Source organism: Nicotiana sylvestris, chromosome 3, assembly GCF_000393655.2.
Source record: "Nicotiana sylvestris chromosome 3, ASM39365v2, whole genome shotgun sequence".
Taxonomy (NCBI): Eukaryota; Viridiplantae; Streptophyta; class Magnoliopsida; order Solanales; family Solanaceae; genus Nicotiana; species Nicotiana sylvestris.
Genome location: NC_091059.1, coordinates 93158978 through 93176016, shown reverse-complemented (window position 1 = coordinate 93176016; position 17039 = coordinate 93158978). Strand labels below are relative to the sequence as shown.

The following is a 17039-nucleotide window of genomic DNA, read 5'->3' as shown; positions in this document are numbered from 1 at the left end:
ATGGTACTTGCAATGGGAATAGAAGCAACAATTAGCAGCGGAACACAACAAGTAATGACATGGTGGAGTAAACTAGACACAGTTAAATTCTGGTGATAACAAATAAAGAAAAGACAAGTAGCAACTCGATAAGAATAACCGCTTTCATACCATGTTTTATCTAAACATCTCCACGAGGTACCAAACTTCAAATTATTCACAACTCACGGGTCACAATTCGTGAACCCTAATCATTTGGCATCTTGTGCCCTCATTACAACTAGTATAGAAGGCAAGTAGACGAGGTTATGTATGAATTATAAATAACATCAAGATCCATCTTCTAAAACCGATAGGGGTGATTAATTGTGCATATGCTTGTGCAAGTGTCCTATCACAGTTCAGACCAATGAGTAAGAGTAGAGGAAATGAACGACACATAAGAAATGATCCCCACGATTTGCACAAAGTAAAATTCACACAAGTTACACACGTCACTACATAAATATGAATAACAACAATGCCCCCAGGCCATTACAAGTCATCACAAATCAATCCCCGACATAGCCCACCTTGTCTCACCATGTGTGCAATAATAAAATAAATACCCCTTGTCTTGCCGCACGTGCATAGAAATGTTCCCACTTTGTCTCACCACCTGTGCAACACTCAGATATATCTCGCATTGGCACACCGCATGTGCAAAATTAATAGTAATAATAGCACGGCAGAAACCTCATGAAAACACGCGAATAAATCCTCCCAACAATAACACGTGCCATAAACATACCAACACAATAGAATAATCTTCACAACATGTGCCCGTATTCCACAAAATTTCCTCTAAAAAGTGTCGATACCATAACCGTGCATAGCCTTCGGCTCAACAGACTAAGTACAACAATAATAATAACACGGGAATACGACAAGTAAATCAACTCAAGAGCTTTGGAACACAAAGAAGCGGTAGAACGAGCTCACAAAGAATAAACACAATAGATAATACCAGTCACAATAAGAATAGCTCAACAAGGGAGAAATAATATGTAACAGATGATTCCAAAAATATATAATTCAAAAACAAGGGAGATAACATGAGTCAAAAATTTCAAAATAAGGATGAGGCAACTATGATATCGGATAACTAAACTTCATTTAGGGTAGAGCAATTTCGAAAGAGATACAACAAATTAAATCGAAGATAAGCAACGGAAAAAATAATCATAACCTCAATTAAGGATAAAAAATTACATAAGAGATAATAATAATTTCAATTAAGGATAAACATTTAGAAAAGGATAGCATGGCAATCGAAGAGGCAACAACTTCAGTCAAGGAACCCATGAGCAATTAGGAAATAAGGGTGTTACATGAAATAATTAATTCCAATTAAGACACGTAGAGGTGAAACTAGTAAATGAGAAATTTAACATAACAAAACAACTTCATATCTAATGAACATAAGAAACTAAGAACCTTAAAAGGTCAACTTTCAACAAATAAGCCCGAGCATGCACTCATCACCTCGCGTGCATGGACTTCACATGACATAATTAGCACCAAGGACTCAAATCCTAAAGGGTAGTTCCCCCACACAAAGTTAGGCAAGATAATTATCTCAATGAAGATAGACCGTTACTCTAAAATGAACTTCTCAAGAGAAATAACCTCCGGACTGCTTAAATCTAGCCAAAATAACTTCAAATCATAAATAAAACTCATAGGAAACAATCCTGGATAATAAAGTCTCAATCTTTAACATAAACTAAAAAGACAACCCAAAAATCAACCCCCGATCCCGTACTTCGGAACCCGATAAAATTTACAAAACCCAAACACCCACTCCGATACGAGTTCAACCATACCAAAATTATCAAATTTGGGTACCAATTCGTCCCTCAAATCATCATTTTATATTTTAAAAGTTTTCTTCAAAAATCCCCATTTTTTCTCAACTCACAACACTAATTATAAGATAAAAATAAAGATAGAATCATGGAATATAATAAATTTAAGGTGAAGAACACTTTCCAATAATTTACTTGAATAACCCACGAAGAATTGCTCAAAACAAATATCTACAATTCCAAAAATGATAAAAACGGCTAACCCTCAAAATAGAGTACTTTTATATTCTGCCCAGATGTTTGGACATTGCGGTCGCGAAATAGGAATTGCGATTGTGAAGAAGGAAAGGTCCACCGCCAAAAATTGTACTATTCGATCGCAGATAGGTACATGCGATCACGAAGAAGGAAAGCACTGATGCCCCAACAAACAGACTACGCGATTGCAAACAGAGGATGTGATCACGAAAGGAACCAGCTACTGGGCTATGTTATGCGAACGCGGACTGGTAAACACGAACGCATTGAAGGGGATGCACACTTATGCATTCGCGGGCAGTAGTATACGAACGCGAAGAATAAATATTCCTTCCTACAAAATTATACTACGCGAACGCGGAGGAATTGATGTGAACGTGATTAAGAAAACCAGATACTAGCAAAACAGCAGTCAACAACATGGAGAAATGGTCCGTAGCCCATCCGGCACACCCGAGGCCCCGGGGACCCGTCGAAACATGACAATAAGTTTCATAACATACCACGGACTCGCTTTAGCCCACAAATCACATCGAAACTATGAATCGTGCCAAGAATCGAACTTATGAACTTTTAATTCTTCTAACTTCCAAAACTCGTGCCAAAACATACCAAACCAACCCGGAACACCGCCAAATGTTTTCATGCAAGTTTCAAATGACATAAAGGAGCTAATCCAACTTTCAGAATCGCATTCTGACCCCGATAACACCAAAGTCAACTCTTGATCAAACATTTCAACCTTCCAAAACTTCAACTTTTTCGATTTTCGTCAAAATGCTTCAAAGTACCCTACGGACCTCCAAATCCAAATCCGGATGCACGCCTAAGCCCAAAATCACCATAAGAAGTTATTGGAACCATCAAAACATCATTCATGTGTCATTTACACAAAAGTCAAATTCCAGTATACTCTTACCGCTTAAGCTTCTAAATAAGAATCCTTCTTCCAAATTGATCCTGAATCATCCGAAAACTAAAATCGGCCATACACCCAAGTCATAACATAATATATGAATTTTCTTGAGACATTAAGCTACTGAAAGGGACGTAAATTCTCAAAAAAAAAACGACCGGATCATTACACTATCAGTATAAATTTTTTACAATATCAAAAAACCGACCGGATAGTTTATTTACCCCAAAATTGGATAACAATTAAATTTGTATACGGCTTAAAGGATATGTGATTTAATTCAACATAAATAATTAAGAATATCATATAAATAAATTAAAGACGAAATAAATAATCAAACCAATCGAAATGTTATGACCAAGCATGGTCTTAAATTGAACAGTGATATCGTCCTCGATTAGACCCTCGGTTCAATCCCATTCTTGAATAAGAACATAACAAGTGAGAAAAGTCTTTAACACTAGATAAAAGGCAAATATAAACTTATATTTCTTTGAATTGTGTGTTACAATGTATCAGATCAAGAAAAACTTCCCCTTTTATATAGTAGGAGAATTTCAGTCCTAGTACAAGTCTAAAAGAGGTAAAAATCTTCTTTTCCTGGTAGCTGTTGATCCATAATCGATTATGAATGAGATTCTTGCCGTAATATTTGGTTGAGGCCGATTATTACGGTCCCCTATCTGTCGTACATATTCCACCGCATCTTCTGAGGTCTAGAAATTATACTCAGTCCAGAGAGCGTCAGATATATCGTTCACTCTTCCTGGATCTCGATACAATAGGTCTCTAGCCTCAATTACAATCTCGCAAATCCATTTTCCCCCTTCATTCTCTTTGTGAGCACCTAATTTTTGACAATATTTAATTTTTTGTCACTTCTTCTATGTAAATATTTTAGGGGTTTTAACCTACAATTTTTAGCTTTGTTACACTTTTTATTATAGGGTAAAAATACAAAAATTTAAAAGGTGAATTATTACTATTACTATTATTTTATTTTTTATTTTTTATTTTTATTTTTAAAATAATAAAAAAAATCCGAAAAATATTATTTTTTTTTAAAATTTTCGGGTGAGATATAAAAAATAAGAAAAAGGGGAGTATGGAATACAAAAATTAAAAGTAAAAGTGGGTGTAATTCTCTTTTAAAAAGTAAAAGAAAGTGGAAAATTAAAAGTAAAGTTTTGTGAAAATTTTAAAAAAATAAAAAGTAAAGAAAGTTGGAATTAAAATATAAATATAAAGGTAGTTGAAAATTAAAAAAAATTAAAGAAAAAGAAAGTAGAATTTTTATAAGAAAAGCAAAAGAAAGGGGATTGTTTTTTTAAGAAAAGTAAAATAAGTGGAATACTCTTTTAAAAGTAAAAAAGATGAGATTTTAAATAAGATAGAAGTAATTAAAGTTGGAATTTAAAAAATAAAAGTAAATAAAGGTGAGATTTTTTTTATAAAAAAGAAAAGCAAATTGTAAGTGGGATTTCTTTTAATTAAAAAATAATAAGATATTTAAAAAAAAGAACTGAAAAATTTCGAAAATTTTGCTATAAATAGAAGAGAAAATCTAAGAAGAAAAAAGAAAAAGGAGAGAAAAGAGAGGGGATAATTGAGAGAAACAATTTTTTTCTTCTTCTACGCTACGATAATTTCTACTCGTGTTATTCTTTCTTCCTCTTTCTTTAGAAAATTTCCAGCAATTCAACACCCCAAAACCCAACAAAAAATACTTCAAAACATCCCCTTTTACACGCCAAAGAGTGGTGTTAACAGTCGAGGTCGAGGATTCCGTTGGAGCTCTGTTCACCGGCTTTGATGATCATCTTTGCTTATGCTTGTTCGGCGTTCGTCTGAGTTATTGTACATATTCTTGGAGACTCATTTAATTGGAAATCTTGCATTAAAAGGTTTATTCTTCCCTCTCTTTTTTTTATCTTATTTTATGTGATTTTATTTATTTATCTTTAAACTTTATAAATAATAATGTAAATCAATCCTTAAATGTTATATGTTTAATCATGTTTCTGAAAATATAGTATTTAAACTTGCTAAAAGTTTGGAAGATTTGGACACTAATAAGTTTAGGCTTCAATTGTTGGGATGTAGGGTATTGGTATATGATAATTTATTTATTCAAATATCTAAAATCATACACTTTTTCCACAAACAATTCCATAACTTTTGGCCTTACAATAAGCTTAAATTAGTTTAGAAAAATACTTCAAGTGCACTAGTTTATTTAGGTGCGCTTTAAATAATTAAATATCATGGCTATGTGTATGGTCTCCGTGGCATAATTGTGATATGTAACAAAATAAGTATTAGAACGCGTATCTTATTTCAAGATAACTTTTTTCATAATTTTAATCAAGCAATAAAGTGGACATAGGTAAAAGATGAGAAACAATAAAACACAAGTTATCCAAAAAATAGTATAAGCCAAATATAGTCAATAAAGCGACCGTGGTAGAACCACGGGACTCGGGGAATGCCTTACACCTTCTCCCCGGTCAACAGAATTCCTTACCCGGACTTTATTTTCGCAGATCAATAATAAAAGAGTCAAACTTTCCTTTGAATAGGGATCAAATAAAAGGTGACTCTGAACACCCAAAACTCAATTCCAAGTGGCGACTCTGAATAACAAGATAATCCCTATTTCACATTTGTCACTTTAATTGGAAAAAACTCTTTGACCCATAATCCATAACACACATTATCTTTTGGAGGGGTGGAAAAGTGGTGTGACAGCTCTGGCGACTCTGCTGGAGACCTTTTAAGAATTCGAGCTTATACATGTTGACTTTTTATTTGGATTTATTAATTTTGTATATATTGTGATTTATCTGTGCCTAATGTGCTGCCTGTTCACTTTTTACTGCTTCGATATTGTTGAACTGTACATATAAACTGTCTTCTCACGCACCCCCTCTGAGTCTTCTTGAAATTAAAAATTGAGCATTTTGCTTGACATAGCCCGCTTTCTTTGAGATAGCTGAGGTGTTTGTCACCTGGTGAATGATTTTAGTCACACATGTTTTAGGCGGGGAGCACCACCAGTTAAGCCGGAAAGCAATGCTACCGGTACACTGACCCTCCTCGGCTCGAGTTGTCCGCTCGAGTAAGCTAGTCTAGATACCTTTTCCACCAGGATTTAAACCTAAAAGAACAAACCTCATACCGGATTTTCCTAGTAGGTTCACTCTATGTGCATCACATGCATTTGACTTAGCGAAACTCGACACAGGGGCCAGGTCCGTATAAGACATGTATCCTATTTGAGACCAGCATGTTCACATATGTGCTACTTGATACATCATTTGGAAGGCTTACTTGCATTGTCGACCGGCTTTAGAAAATTAGCGCATCGGAATCATTAAAAAATAAAGAAAGAAAAAAAAGGAGTCTTTCTCATAGTTTAGCGCAAATAACCTTTTTTTTTAAAAAAAAAATAAAATTTAGTAGTTTGGCGCGAGGTGTAAAGATTAATTTTCATAAAAAACAAAAGAGAAAAGTACCCAGTTTCACCAAACTACGCGGGTTTGATTCTCACCGGATGTGAGATACGTAGGCAACCTTCATCGGGTTCAGCCCACATGTTTCAAAAACAAAAACCTATTTTTGTCACATTTTACTGTCTTGCCCTCATGCTCCAGCTGTTTTGCCAAGACAACCTTAAAATCTTCCTGGGAAGTGCTGAAGGGTCATTTTTGTAAAAGTAGTTACTTTATCCATATTTGTTCACCTTTTACCATTTGCCTTTATGACTGGCCATTTTTGTCGAAGCAACTTTAAACCTTTCCAGAAGTACCGAAAGATTGTTTTTGCAAAAAGTAGCCATTTTTATCTAGCTTTGTCTGGTTATATTTGCTAAGACAACTTTTTAACCCCTATAGGAGTAGCAAAGGGTTATTTTCGTAAAAATAGTTTTTTTTTTATTTTTTATTTTGTCTATTTTTATCATTTTGTTCCTGTATTTGGCTGTTTTTTGCCGAGACATCCTTTATGCCTTCTATGAAATTATTAAATGGCCGTTTTGTAATAATAGCCATTTTTCTGCTTTTATCATCTCAACTTTTGTGTCCGGTAATTTTAAAATATATATTGTAATTTAAAAAAAATAGATCGAGCCCTAAATTGGCCAAAAAATAAATAAATAATGAATTATCATAATTTGCATATAGTTTAGGTAAGTCCTAACCCTTTTTATTTTACTCTTAGGAACACCATGAGTTCTCCACAAAGAAGCAATCAGAAAAAGGTAAGGGACGAGACACCTCCTATGTTCTTGATCAGAGATAAGACCCTGAGTAGTCTCTGTAATTGGTGGGCTAGTTTTGCTTCATGGGAACAAAATCAAGTATTTAAGCACCTCAAGTTCCTCACAATCATCATGGGAATTAAGCCTAACAGAGATTTAATCAAGGCTCTAGTGGGTTATTGGGACCCCGTGAACAATGTCTTCAGGTTCAAAGATTGTGAAATGACGCCCACATTGGAAGAATTAGGTGGGCTCACCGGATTGGGGAGAGACCTTCGTGGGAAAAAGCCTGCTGCTCCGAGAAATGTTGGTGTGAACAACTTTTTAAAAAAATTATGTCTCCGTTGAATTCCAATGGTTTGCTTAAACGAAGGTTGGGTTCCGTTGGAATATCTCTATGACAGGTTTGGGGAAAAGAAAGGGTTCGAAAATTTCTCGGGCATAGAATTCGTCAACCAGTTGAGTTACGACGCTTGGAGGGAGTTGAGAATCTTCGCGTTCATGATGTCATTTCTAGGGATCATGGTCTTTCCAGAGCGTGCTAGGCGCATCAGAATTTGATTGGTTGCGGTGGTCTCATATTTGCAAAGTAGTGAGGATCATACCATTCTTCCCATGATTTTGGGAGATATGTTTCGAGCTTTGACCCGCTGCCAAGAGGGTGAAGATTACTTCGAGGGATGCAACATTCTGCTGCAGATGTGGTTCATAGACACCTTTATCATCATCCAATAGTAATAAATTTCAATGAAAACTGGTTGAATTACATTGGATGCCACCCATACAGGGTCGCAAGTTGTAATCTTCCAGAGGGGGTGAGGGCCTGGCAGAAATTACTTGGTTCATTGAATGCTGATAGAATCACTTGGAACTATTATTGGTTCCCTTCTGCTAGGGTCATGCATATGTCGACGTATCGCCCGTTCTTCATACTCATGTGTTTCAGAGGTTTCCAACCCTACGCGCCTCTACACGTCATGCGCCAGTTAGGGAGAGAGCAAAAGAGGCCCCCGATTGAGGACATGCGCCCGTTCGTGTGGGAATTCACGGGAGAGGAACCTCCAAGGGAGTCATATGCACAAAAGGTTTGGTTTGGTGGTCGATTTTCTGATTTAGACGAGATTGTAGATGATCGTGAATGTGAGGAGGTAAGCCTCGCATACCTTGAGTGGTTTCACAACCAGGATATCCCCGAGCAAAGGACAGAAAGATCCATACGGCACGCAGTTGATTGGGAGAAGGAGATCGAGGTCAGAGTTAGAGAAACCAGAACGGAAGCGGCACAAGAGTTCCAATCTTGTATTGACACTTTACAAGAAGATAAGGGCATTCTGGAGACAGCCATGGACGTATAACAGGTTGATTTTGAGCGGGAAAAGGCTCAATGGGCACGAGAGAAACGAGCACTCAAAGCCCAAATTCGAAAGAAGAACATAGTCACAACCGCTCAGCAACAAGAAGAGAAAGAAGCCCAGTTCAGGGTAGTTCGTGATCAAGAGCATAGAGGTTTTGCTCCATTAATCCAAGGTCTGAGGGATCAGATAGGGGAAGTTGAGTCAAGCAAGGAGAGCCAGATCGCGGAGTTTGAAATAGAAAGGCACGACTACCAAAAGGTGATCAATCATTTAGAAGTAGAGTTTCTAAAAGTTCGGTGCCAGAAAGATATGGCCTTGGACCGTGAGCAGGATACACTGGATCTAGCTGAGACCCGTGGTCAACAAAATCAAGAGTTGCATATGGCTCAGGAATACATTAAGGGAAAGATCCTCGAGGTAGCCACATATACCTCAAGAGCGTGCAGGAGTTGTCAGGGAATGATGCCTGAGCGGTTTGCAAAAGTATCATTGAACGTTGCTCGTCATGTATCTGCAGGCCTGGAAGGAATATACCGCAATGTTGGGGGTCATCCGCAGGAAAAAACGCCTTGATTATAGCAATGCTGGTGGATTTCTACTGCAAAGATCAAAGTCCTTTTTTTTTAGTTATCAGTCCTTTGTTATTCTTGATCCTGTAAGAGTCTTTTGGTGTTTTGAGTCTCGTTGTTTTGCCTTTTATCCTAAAAAGTCTGTTTGAGTCTTTTGGTCTTCTTGAGTCTTGTATAAAAAATAATATATATATATATATATATATATATATATATAAAAGATTTTGTTTATAAAAATTCGAAACTGAACCCAAAAGATGTTTGTTTTGTAAAAAAAAAAGAGGTCATGTCCCTGAACTACGTAACGATCTGATTCATGCGGCGACATGATATGTAGGCAACCCACAAAAGGTTCGATCAAAATATTTTTCAATGAATCTAAGCTGGGATCAAAATGGGGGGAGTGTAACTTGATAAAAAACAAAGGGGGGAAGGCGCCAATAAGAAGCAACTTGATAAGCCGGAATGAAACATGAAGCCTTCCAAAATGTATTTTAGAAATGGTGATGATGTTAGGAGCATGACATGTTATGTGTAATTCATATCTATAAAATGTCTAACCCTAACACGTTTGTTGTCCCTTATAGAGAGTAAGTTTAAGGTGGTTGGTTTGTGGTGAATCTGGCAACACATCATTACTTCACAAGATCTAAGGGACCAGTAGTAATGGATAACAACGATGAAATAGAGTTGGTCAGTGACAATCTGCAGGGTCAGTCAGTTGAGCAAGAGTCAGAAGAAATAAGAAAATTGAGACAACAACTGTCATATGTATATCAAGCTTGGGTTTCCGGTCGACCTCCACCCCAGGGTCCTTCAGAGGGAACATCCACCATACCCCAGGCAACTCAGACACCGCTCCATGCAACGAGCGATCCCATTCTACCACCAGGGTATGTGCCAAACTACAGCCTCCATGATACCCCCGGTACTTTTAATATGCGACCTCCAGTCGCACCGTTTAGGAACACCCCTCTAATTGTGTCTGGTGCACTGGTATATTCAATATTACTGCCACCACCTGTAACGAGACCCAACAATGAGCCACTACCTCAGGTTTATGATGGCCAATACTACTCCCCAAATATGGCTTTCAGGGCCTCAGCTCCCTACAATCAGACTCCTCAGTACGAGTCATCAACGGAAAATGAAAAGCCTGCAAAGACAAGTGAGCCGGATGAGATGGCCAGGAAAGTGAAAAGTCTTGTACAAAACATAAAGAACATACAGGGAATAGGTGGTCACAAAAGTGTCTCGTTCAATGATCTGTGTATGTTCCCTCTCATCCATTTGCCACCAGGTTTCAAGACCCCAAAATTCGAGAAGTATGATGGACACGGCGACCCTATCGCCCACTTGAAAAGGTACTGTAACCAGCTGAGGGATGCAGGCGGAAGAGAAGAATTGTTGATGGCATATATTGGAGAAAGTCTTATAGGGTTAGCCTCTGAGTGGTTCATTGACCAGGACATCTCTCACTGGCATGTATGGGGCGACATGGCCCAGGCCTTCGTTAAGCAATTCCAATACAACATTGATATTGCGCCAGATTGTAATTCTTTGTCCAATATGAAGAAAAAGCCGACCGAAAGTTTTAGGGAATATGCCATCAAGTGGAGGGAGCAAGCGACTAGAGTTAAGCCACCCATGGATAACCACGAGTTGATCACTATTTTTCTGGAAGCTCAAGAGCCTGATTACTTTCAAAACATGATGTCCACGATGGGTAAACCTTTTGCAGAAGCAATCAAAATAGGGGAGATGGTCGAAAATGGCCTCAAGACCGGTAGAATTGTAAGTCAAGTTGCTATCAAAGCCACCACCCAAGCTATCCAAATTGGGTCGGGAGGTTTGGCAAATAGAAAGAAGAGAGATGAAGGGTCCATGATGGCTTCGGGATCTAGGGAGTTTCAAAGAGGGGCATCGCACCATTATGTGCAAGTTCAGTAGGGGCAATCCAGCTACCCTCAACATTATTATCCCCCGCCGATTCCTCAATACTCTGTGGGCCCACCGCAATATATAGTGTTCAATGCTCAATCATATGCTCGGCCTCCCAATCAATAGGTACAGGCACCAGCTCCAAGGGACCCCCGACCTCAGCAACAAAATTTTCGGGCACCCTACAATGCTCGTCCCAGGCAGAATTACGGTCAAGAGCAGAGGCCGGTGGAAAAATTCACCCTATTGGCTGAACCATACTCTAGTCTTTTCCGGAAGCTGAAACAGATGGGCGTGATTGGACCCATCGCTCCGCACCATATGCATCCCGATTCACATGGATTTCAAGCAAATGCTAGATATGAATATCATTCAGGTGCCCCGGGCCATAACACGGATGACTGTTGGACTCTAAAAAGAGCTATAGAAAGACTCATCACTGAAAAGTTGATTGTGGTAACAAATGGCGAAGAACCTCCCAATGTTACAAACAACCCATTGCCAGTACACAATGATGTTCATTTTGTAGGAATGATTGGATGAGATCTAGAATGCATGCCGTTTAATCGGGCAGAGATGACCGTGAGAACAATTCAAGAGGGAACCAAATGGGATGTAAGTCCGATCCAAGATGTGCCATTGTTTGTGAAAGGCGCCCCGAGTTCAGAAAATGTAACTTTATTTGTTCCCAAGGTCACGAGATTGGAAGTTCGCTCTAATGTTCCAAGCCCAAGGTTGTATGTCTTGGAGGCCACCCCATCACAAGGCAGAAACAGGGCAGTACAAACGGTATAACAGAGTTGATCATAATCAGACCTGCCATGCAACCCCCTGTGACAAATACAAAAAACATTCCTTGGAACTACAACAAAACTGTGATAACATACAAAGGCAAGGAAATCATAGAAGAAATGGGGGAAACTGGAGGTTTGACTCGATCAGGGAGGTGTTACTCTCCAGAGGAGTTGAGGAAGGCCAAGCAAATCAGAGAGGGACAATTGCCAATAAAGAAATTTGTCACGAAAGAAGAGGCAGAAGAGTTTTTGAAAAAGATGAAAGTTCATGACTACTCAATCATTGAACAACTAAGAAAGACTCCTACCCAAATCTCTCTACTATCTCTGCTCCTAAAACGAGGGCTTTCCTTAAACGAGGCACATGTCTCAGAGAAGACCACAGTGAATGAGTTGGAGAAGATGTCCAATAGATTTTTCGAGGTAAACAGAATCTCCTTTACTGATGATGAACTTCCCGAGGAAGGAGCCGGGCATAATAGGGCTTTGCACCTGGTCGTCAAATGTGAGGGGCATTATGTAAAACGAGTCATGATCGATGGAGGCTCGAGTGTAGATGTATTCTCTCTCTCTACTTTGCAAGGCATGAAGATCAATATAGACAGAATCCGACCCAGTAATGTTCGCATCCGGGCTTTTGACGATTCAGTGAGAGCTACCATTGGGGAGATCAACCTCACTATGACGATTAGGCCGGTTGACTTTGAAATTGTCTTCCAAGTAGTGGACATGGACACTTCTTATAACTTTCTTCCTGGAAGGCCATGGATCCATATGGCTCGAGCTGTGCCATCCACATTGCATCAGATGGTCAAGTTCAAACACAATAGGCAAGAGATTATTGTTCACGGAGAAGACGAGTCATCCATTTATAAAGACCCGTTAATCTCGTGCATTGAGGCCAAGGAAAGGTGTGAGTTCATTGTCTATCAAGCTTTCGAAGTGGTTTCTGTGAACCATGTTGAGGAAGGAAAGCCCATTCTACATCCTCGTCTTTCCACCACATCTATAATGGTGGCTGCGATTATGATGAGACAAGGTTATGAGCCAGGGAAAGGCTTGGGGGCATCATTGCAAGGAATTTCAGAGCCTATTTCTCCGTTCGGTAACCGGGGTACTTTTGGTTTAGGCTTCAGGCCAACACAAGCAGACAAAAACAAAGCCAAGCACCACAAAAAGCATGGATGGGTCTTGCAACAACCTATCCCTCACATTTTCTACACTTTTGTCAAGCCACGACTCCAAGAGGTTCAAAATTCCTCGGCGCATGCAAACATTGATGAAATTTTCCATGGCCTCAGCCAAATGTTTTCTGAAGTGAATATGATCCAGGCCGGTGAAGGCACTAGTCGTGCCGATATGCAACTAATTGACCCAGACACCATGCTCACCAACTGGGAAACAACTCCTCTCCCCACAAGGAAGGAGTCTTGGTAGTTTGCTTTTGCAGCTTCTTTTTTGTATTTTTGGGTTACTTTCAGGGTTGTAATCCAAACATCTCAGTGTGATTGTTTTATTTTAATGTTAACCCTTCTATCCTTTCGAATTCAATGAAATGCAGTTCAGTTTCGTATTAAGTTTTGTATCTTTCCCTTTTCCTAATTCCTGTCATTTTATTTCCATTTCGGTTTTGTTAATGTCGACTTTAATAACATGACATGCATGAGGAATTCACGCCCAGATCTTAAAAAGCTGTCTAATATCGAAATAATGCATCAAGAAGTGGAATATGATGAAAATGAGGTTGTTGAGGAAATAAAAAGAGAGTTGGAACAATTTGAAAACAAGCCTAAGCCCAACCTTAATGAAACTGAGCCAATTAATATCGAAAGTCTTGAAGAAATTAGAGAAATGAAGATAAGCATTCACACCGAACAGAAAACCAGAGATGTCTTGATTCAACTTTTATTTGAATACAGAGATATGTTTGCTTGGTCTTACGATGATATGCCGGGTTTAAGTGTCGATCTAGTGGTTCATGAGCTTCCTACGTATCCTGATTTTCCACCAGTCCAACAAAAGTAACGAAAATTTAAAACAGATATGAGTGACAAAATCAAAGAGGAAATAATGAAGCAATTGAACGCCAATGTGATCAGAGCTGTCCGATACACCACCTGGGTGGCGAATATTGTGCCTGTGCCGAAGAAGGATGGAAAGACCACAGTCTGTGTTGACTACATGGACCTGAACAAAGCAAGTCCAAAGGATAATTTTCCTTTGCCAAATATACACATTCTTGTAGATAATTGCGCAAAGCATGAGATACAATCATTCGTGGATTGCTATGCTGGGTACCACCAAATTCTAATGGATAAAGATGATGCAGAAAAAACCGCTTTTACCACTCCATGGGGTAGTTATTGTTACAGTGTCATGCCATTCGATTTAAAGAATGCAGGGGCAACTTACATGAGGGCCATGACCACCATTTTTCACGACATGATGCATAAAGAGATTGAAGTATATGTCGATGATGTCATCATAAAATCAAAGACACAGGCTGATCATGTGTGCGATTTGAAAAAGTTCTTCGAACGGCTCCGAAGGTATGACCTTAAACTTAATCCAGCCAAGTGTGCATTTGGGGTTCCATCTGGGAAACTCCTCGGTTTTATAGTCAGCCGAAGAGGCATTGAACTGGATCCATCTAAGATAAAATCCATTCGAGATTTTCCACCTCCAAAGAACAAAAAGGAAGTCATGAGTTTACTCGGGAGGTTGAACTACATCAGTAGGTTCATTTCAAAGCTCACAACCACATGCGAGCCCATCTTTAAGTTGCTAAAAAAGGATGCCGCTATCAAGTGGACGGACGATTGCCAAAAAGCCTTTGACAGGATCAAAGATTATCTGTCAAAACCCCCTATTCTGGTCCCACCTGAACCTGGTAGGCCTTTGTTTTTATATCTATCAGATAGATAATTCCTTTGGATGTATTCTGGGGCAACATGATGCAACAGCCAAAAAGGAACAGGCAATCTACTATTTGAGCAAAAAGTTCACCAATTATGAGGTTAAGTACACCCTTTTAGAAAGGACATGTTGTGCCTTGACTTGGGTCGCTCAGAAGCTGAGACATTATCTTTTGGCCTACACTACTTACCTCATATCCAGAATGGATCCTTTGAAGTACATCTTCCAAAAGCCAATGCCCACTGGCAGGCTCGCAAAATGGTAAATGTTGCTCACAAAGTTTGACATCGTCTATGTCACTCAGCACCGCGATGAAAGCACAGGCTTTGGCAGATCATTTGGCAGAGAATCCAGTTGATGATAAGTACAAGACATTTAGCACATACTTCCCAGATGAAGAGGGAACCTCAATAGAGGAAGTAGTTTCAGACGATCACCCTGTATGGAAAATATATTTTGATGGGGCTGTCAACATCAAAGGAGTTGGGATCGGGGCAATCATCATCTCACCTATTGGACATCATTACCCTGCAACATCCCGACTTCGATTCTTCTGTACCAATAATATGGCAGAATACGAAGCTTGTATCATGGGTTTGAAAATGGCCATCGATCTGGATGTGCATGAACTATTGGTTATGGGAGATTCTGATTTGATTATCCGGCAAGCCCAAGGTGAATGGGAGACTCGAGACATCAAAATTATTCCGTACAGACAATGTGTGCAAGACTTGAGCAAAAGATTCAGATCCATCGAGTTCAGGTACATTCCTCGGTTTCACAACGAGCTAGCCGATGCCTTGGCCACTTTAGCCTCGATGCTCCCTTATCCAGGCAACACTCATGTTGACCCACTAGAAATCCATGTTCGGAATCAACACGGTTACTGCAATACAATCGAGACGGAACCAGATGGTGAACCATGGTATCATGACATCAAACGATTCCTGAAAACAAGAGAATATCCAAAGCATGCCAAAGGAGATCAAAAAAGAACTATAAGGCGGCTCGCCAATGGTTTCTTCCTGAATGGGGAAATTCTGTACAAGAGGACCCCAGATTTAAACTTGTTGAGATGCATAGGTGCTACAGAAGCAGAGCGGATCATGAGTGAAGTGCATTCAGGGGTATGTGGACCTCACATGAATGGATATGTTTTGGCAAAGAATATTCTGCGGACAGGGTATTATTGGCTTACTATGGAGCAAGATTGCTTCAGATTTGTTCGCAAGTGTCACCAATGCCAGATTCATGGTGATTTGATTCACTCGCCGCCTTCGGAGTTGCATCCAATGTCCTCTCCTTGGTCGTTCGTTGCTTGGGGAATGGATGTCATTGGTTAAGCCAAAGGCTTCAAATGGGCATAGATTCATTTTGGTTGCAATTGATTACTTTACCAAGTGGGTGGAGGCCGTCACTTTCAAAGTAGTCACCAAGAAAGCAGTGGTAGATTTCGTTCACTCCAACATCATCTGTCGCTTTGGTATCCCAAAGACCATTATCACTAACAATGAAGCCAATCTAAATAGTCATTTGATGAAGGAGGTATGAGAACAATTTAAAATCATGCATCGCCATTCTACCCCTTACCGGCCAAAAGCCAATGGAGCCATTGAAGCGGCAAACAAGAACATCAAGAAGATTCTTCGGAAGATGATCCAAGGTTCCAGGCAATGGCATGAAAAGCTGCCTTTTGCTCTTTTGGGATACCGCACGACTATTCGCACATCTGTTGGTGCAACTCCGTATCTGCTTGTATATGGAACTGAAGTTGTAATACCCACTAAAGTCGAAATTCCTTCTCTCCGAATTATTATGGAATCAGAGATTGAAGACACTGAGTGGGTCAAGACCTGATTAAAACAACTTATGTTGATCGATGAAAAGCAACTAGCAGCAGTGTGTTTTGGCCAGTTGTACCAGCAAAGAATGGCACGCGCTTACAATAAGAAAGTGCGCCCAAGGCAGTTTGAGGTAGGCCAGTTGGTGTTAAAATGCATCCTTCCACACCAGGTGGAAGCTAAAGGAAAGTTTGCCCCGAACTGGCAAGGACCCTACATCATCAAGAAAGTGTTACCAAAAGGGGCCTTGCACTTGGTAGATAAAGAAGGACGGGTACCAGATATGACTATTAACGCAGATGCAGTCAAAAGATATTATGTCTGAGATATACCCACTGTAGAATTTCACGCATTGATTTTCTCAA

At 39.4% G+C, this 17039-nt stretch overlaps 2 protein-coding genes across 2 annotated transcripts; both read left to right on the top strand.

The window, feature by feature from the left end:
• The first annotated feature begins 9848 nt into the window (after positions 1-9848).
• On the top strand, positions 9849-11132 carry LOC138887687 (uncharacterized). Its single transcript, XM_070169464.1, has one exon. It carries the CDS (start codon positions 9849-9851, stop codon positions 11130-11132), a length of 1284 nt encoding a protein of 427 aa, XP_070025565.1.
• Positions 11133-15144: 4012 nt separating this feature from the next.
• Positions 15145-16176, top strand: LOC138887686 (uncharacterized). Its single transcript, XM_070169463.1, has one exon. It carries the CDS (start codon positions 15145-15147, stop codon positions 16174-16176), a length of 1032 nt encoding a protein of 343 aa, XP_070025564.1.
• Positions 16177-17039: the final 863 nt, after the last annotated feature.

What these genes read in the sequence shown, in the direction of transcription:
- LOC138887687 (XM_070169464.1), top strand. Translation starts at nt 9,849, where the DNA reads ATGGATAACAACGATGAAATAGAGTTGGTCAGTGACAATCTGCAGGGT.
- LOC138887686 (XM_070169463.1), top strand. Translation starts at nt 15,145, where the DNA reads ATGAAAGCACAGGCTTTGGCAGATCATTTGGCAGAGAATCCAGTTGAT.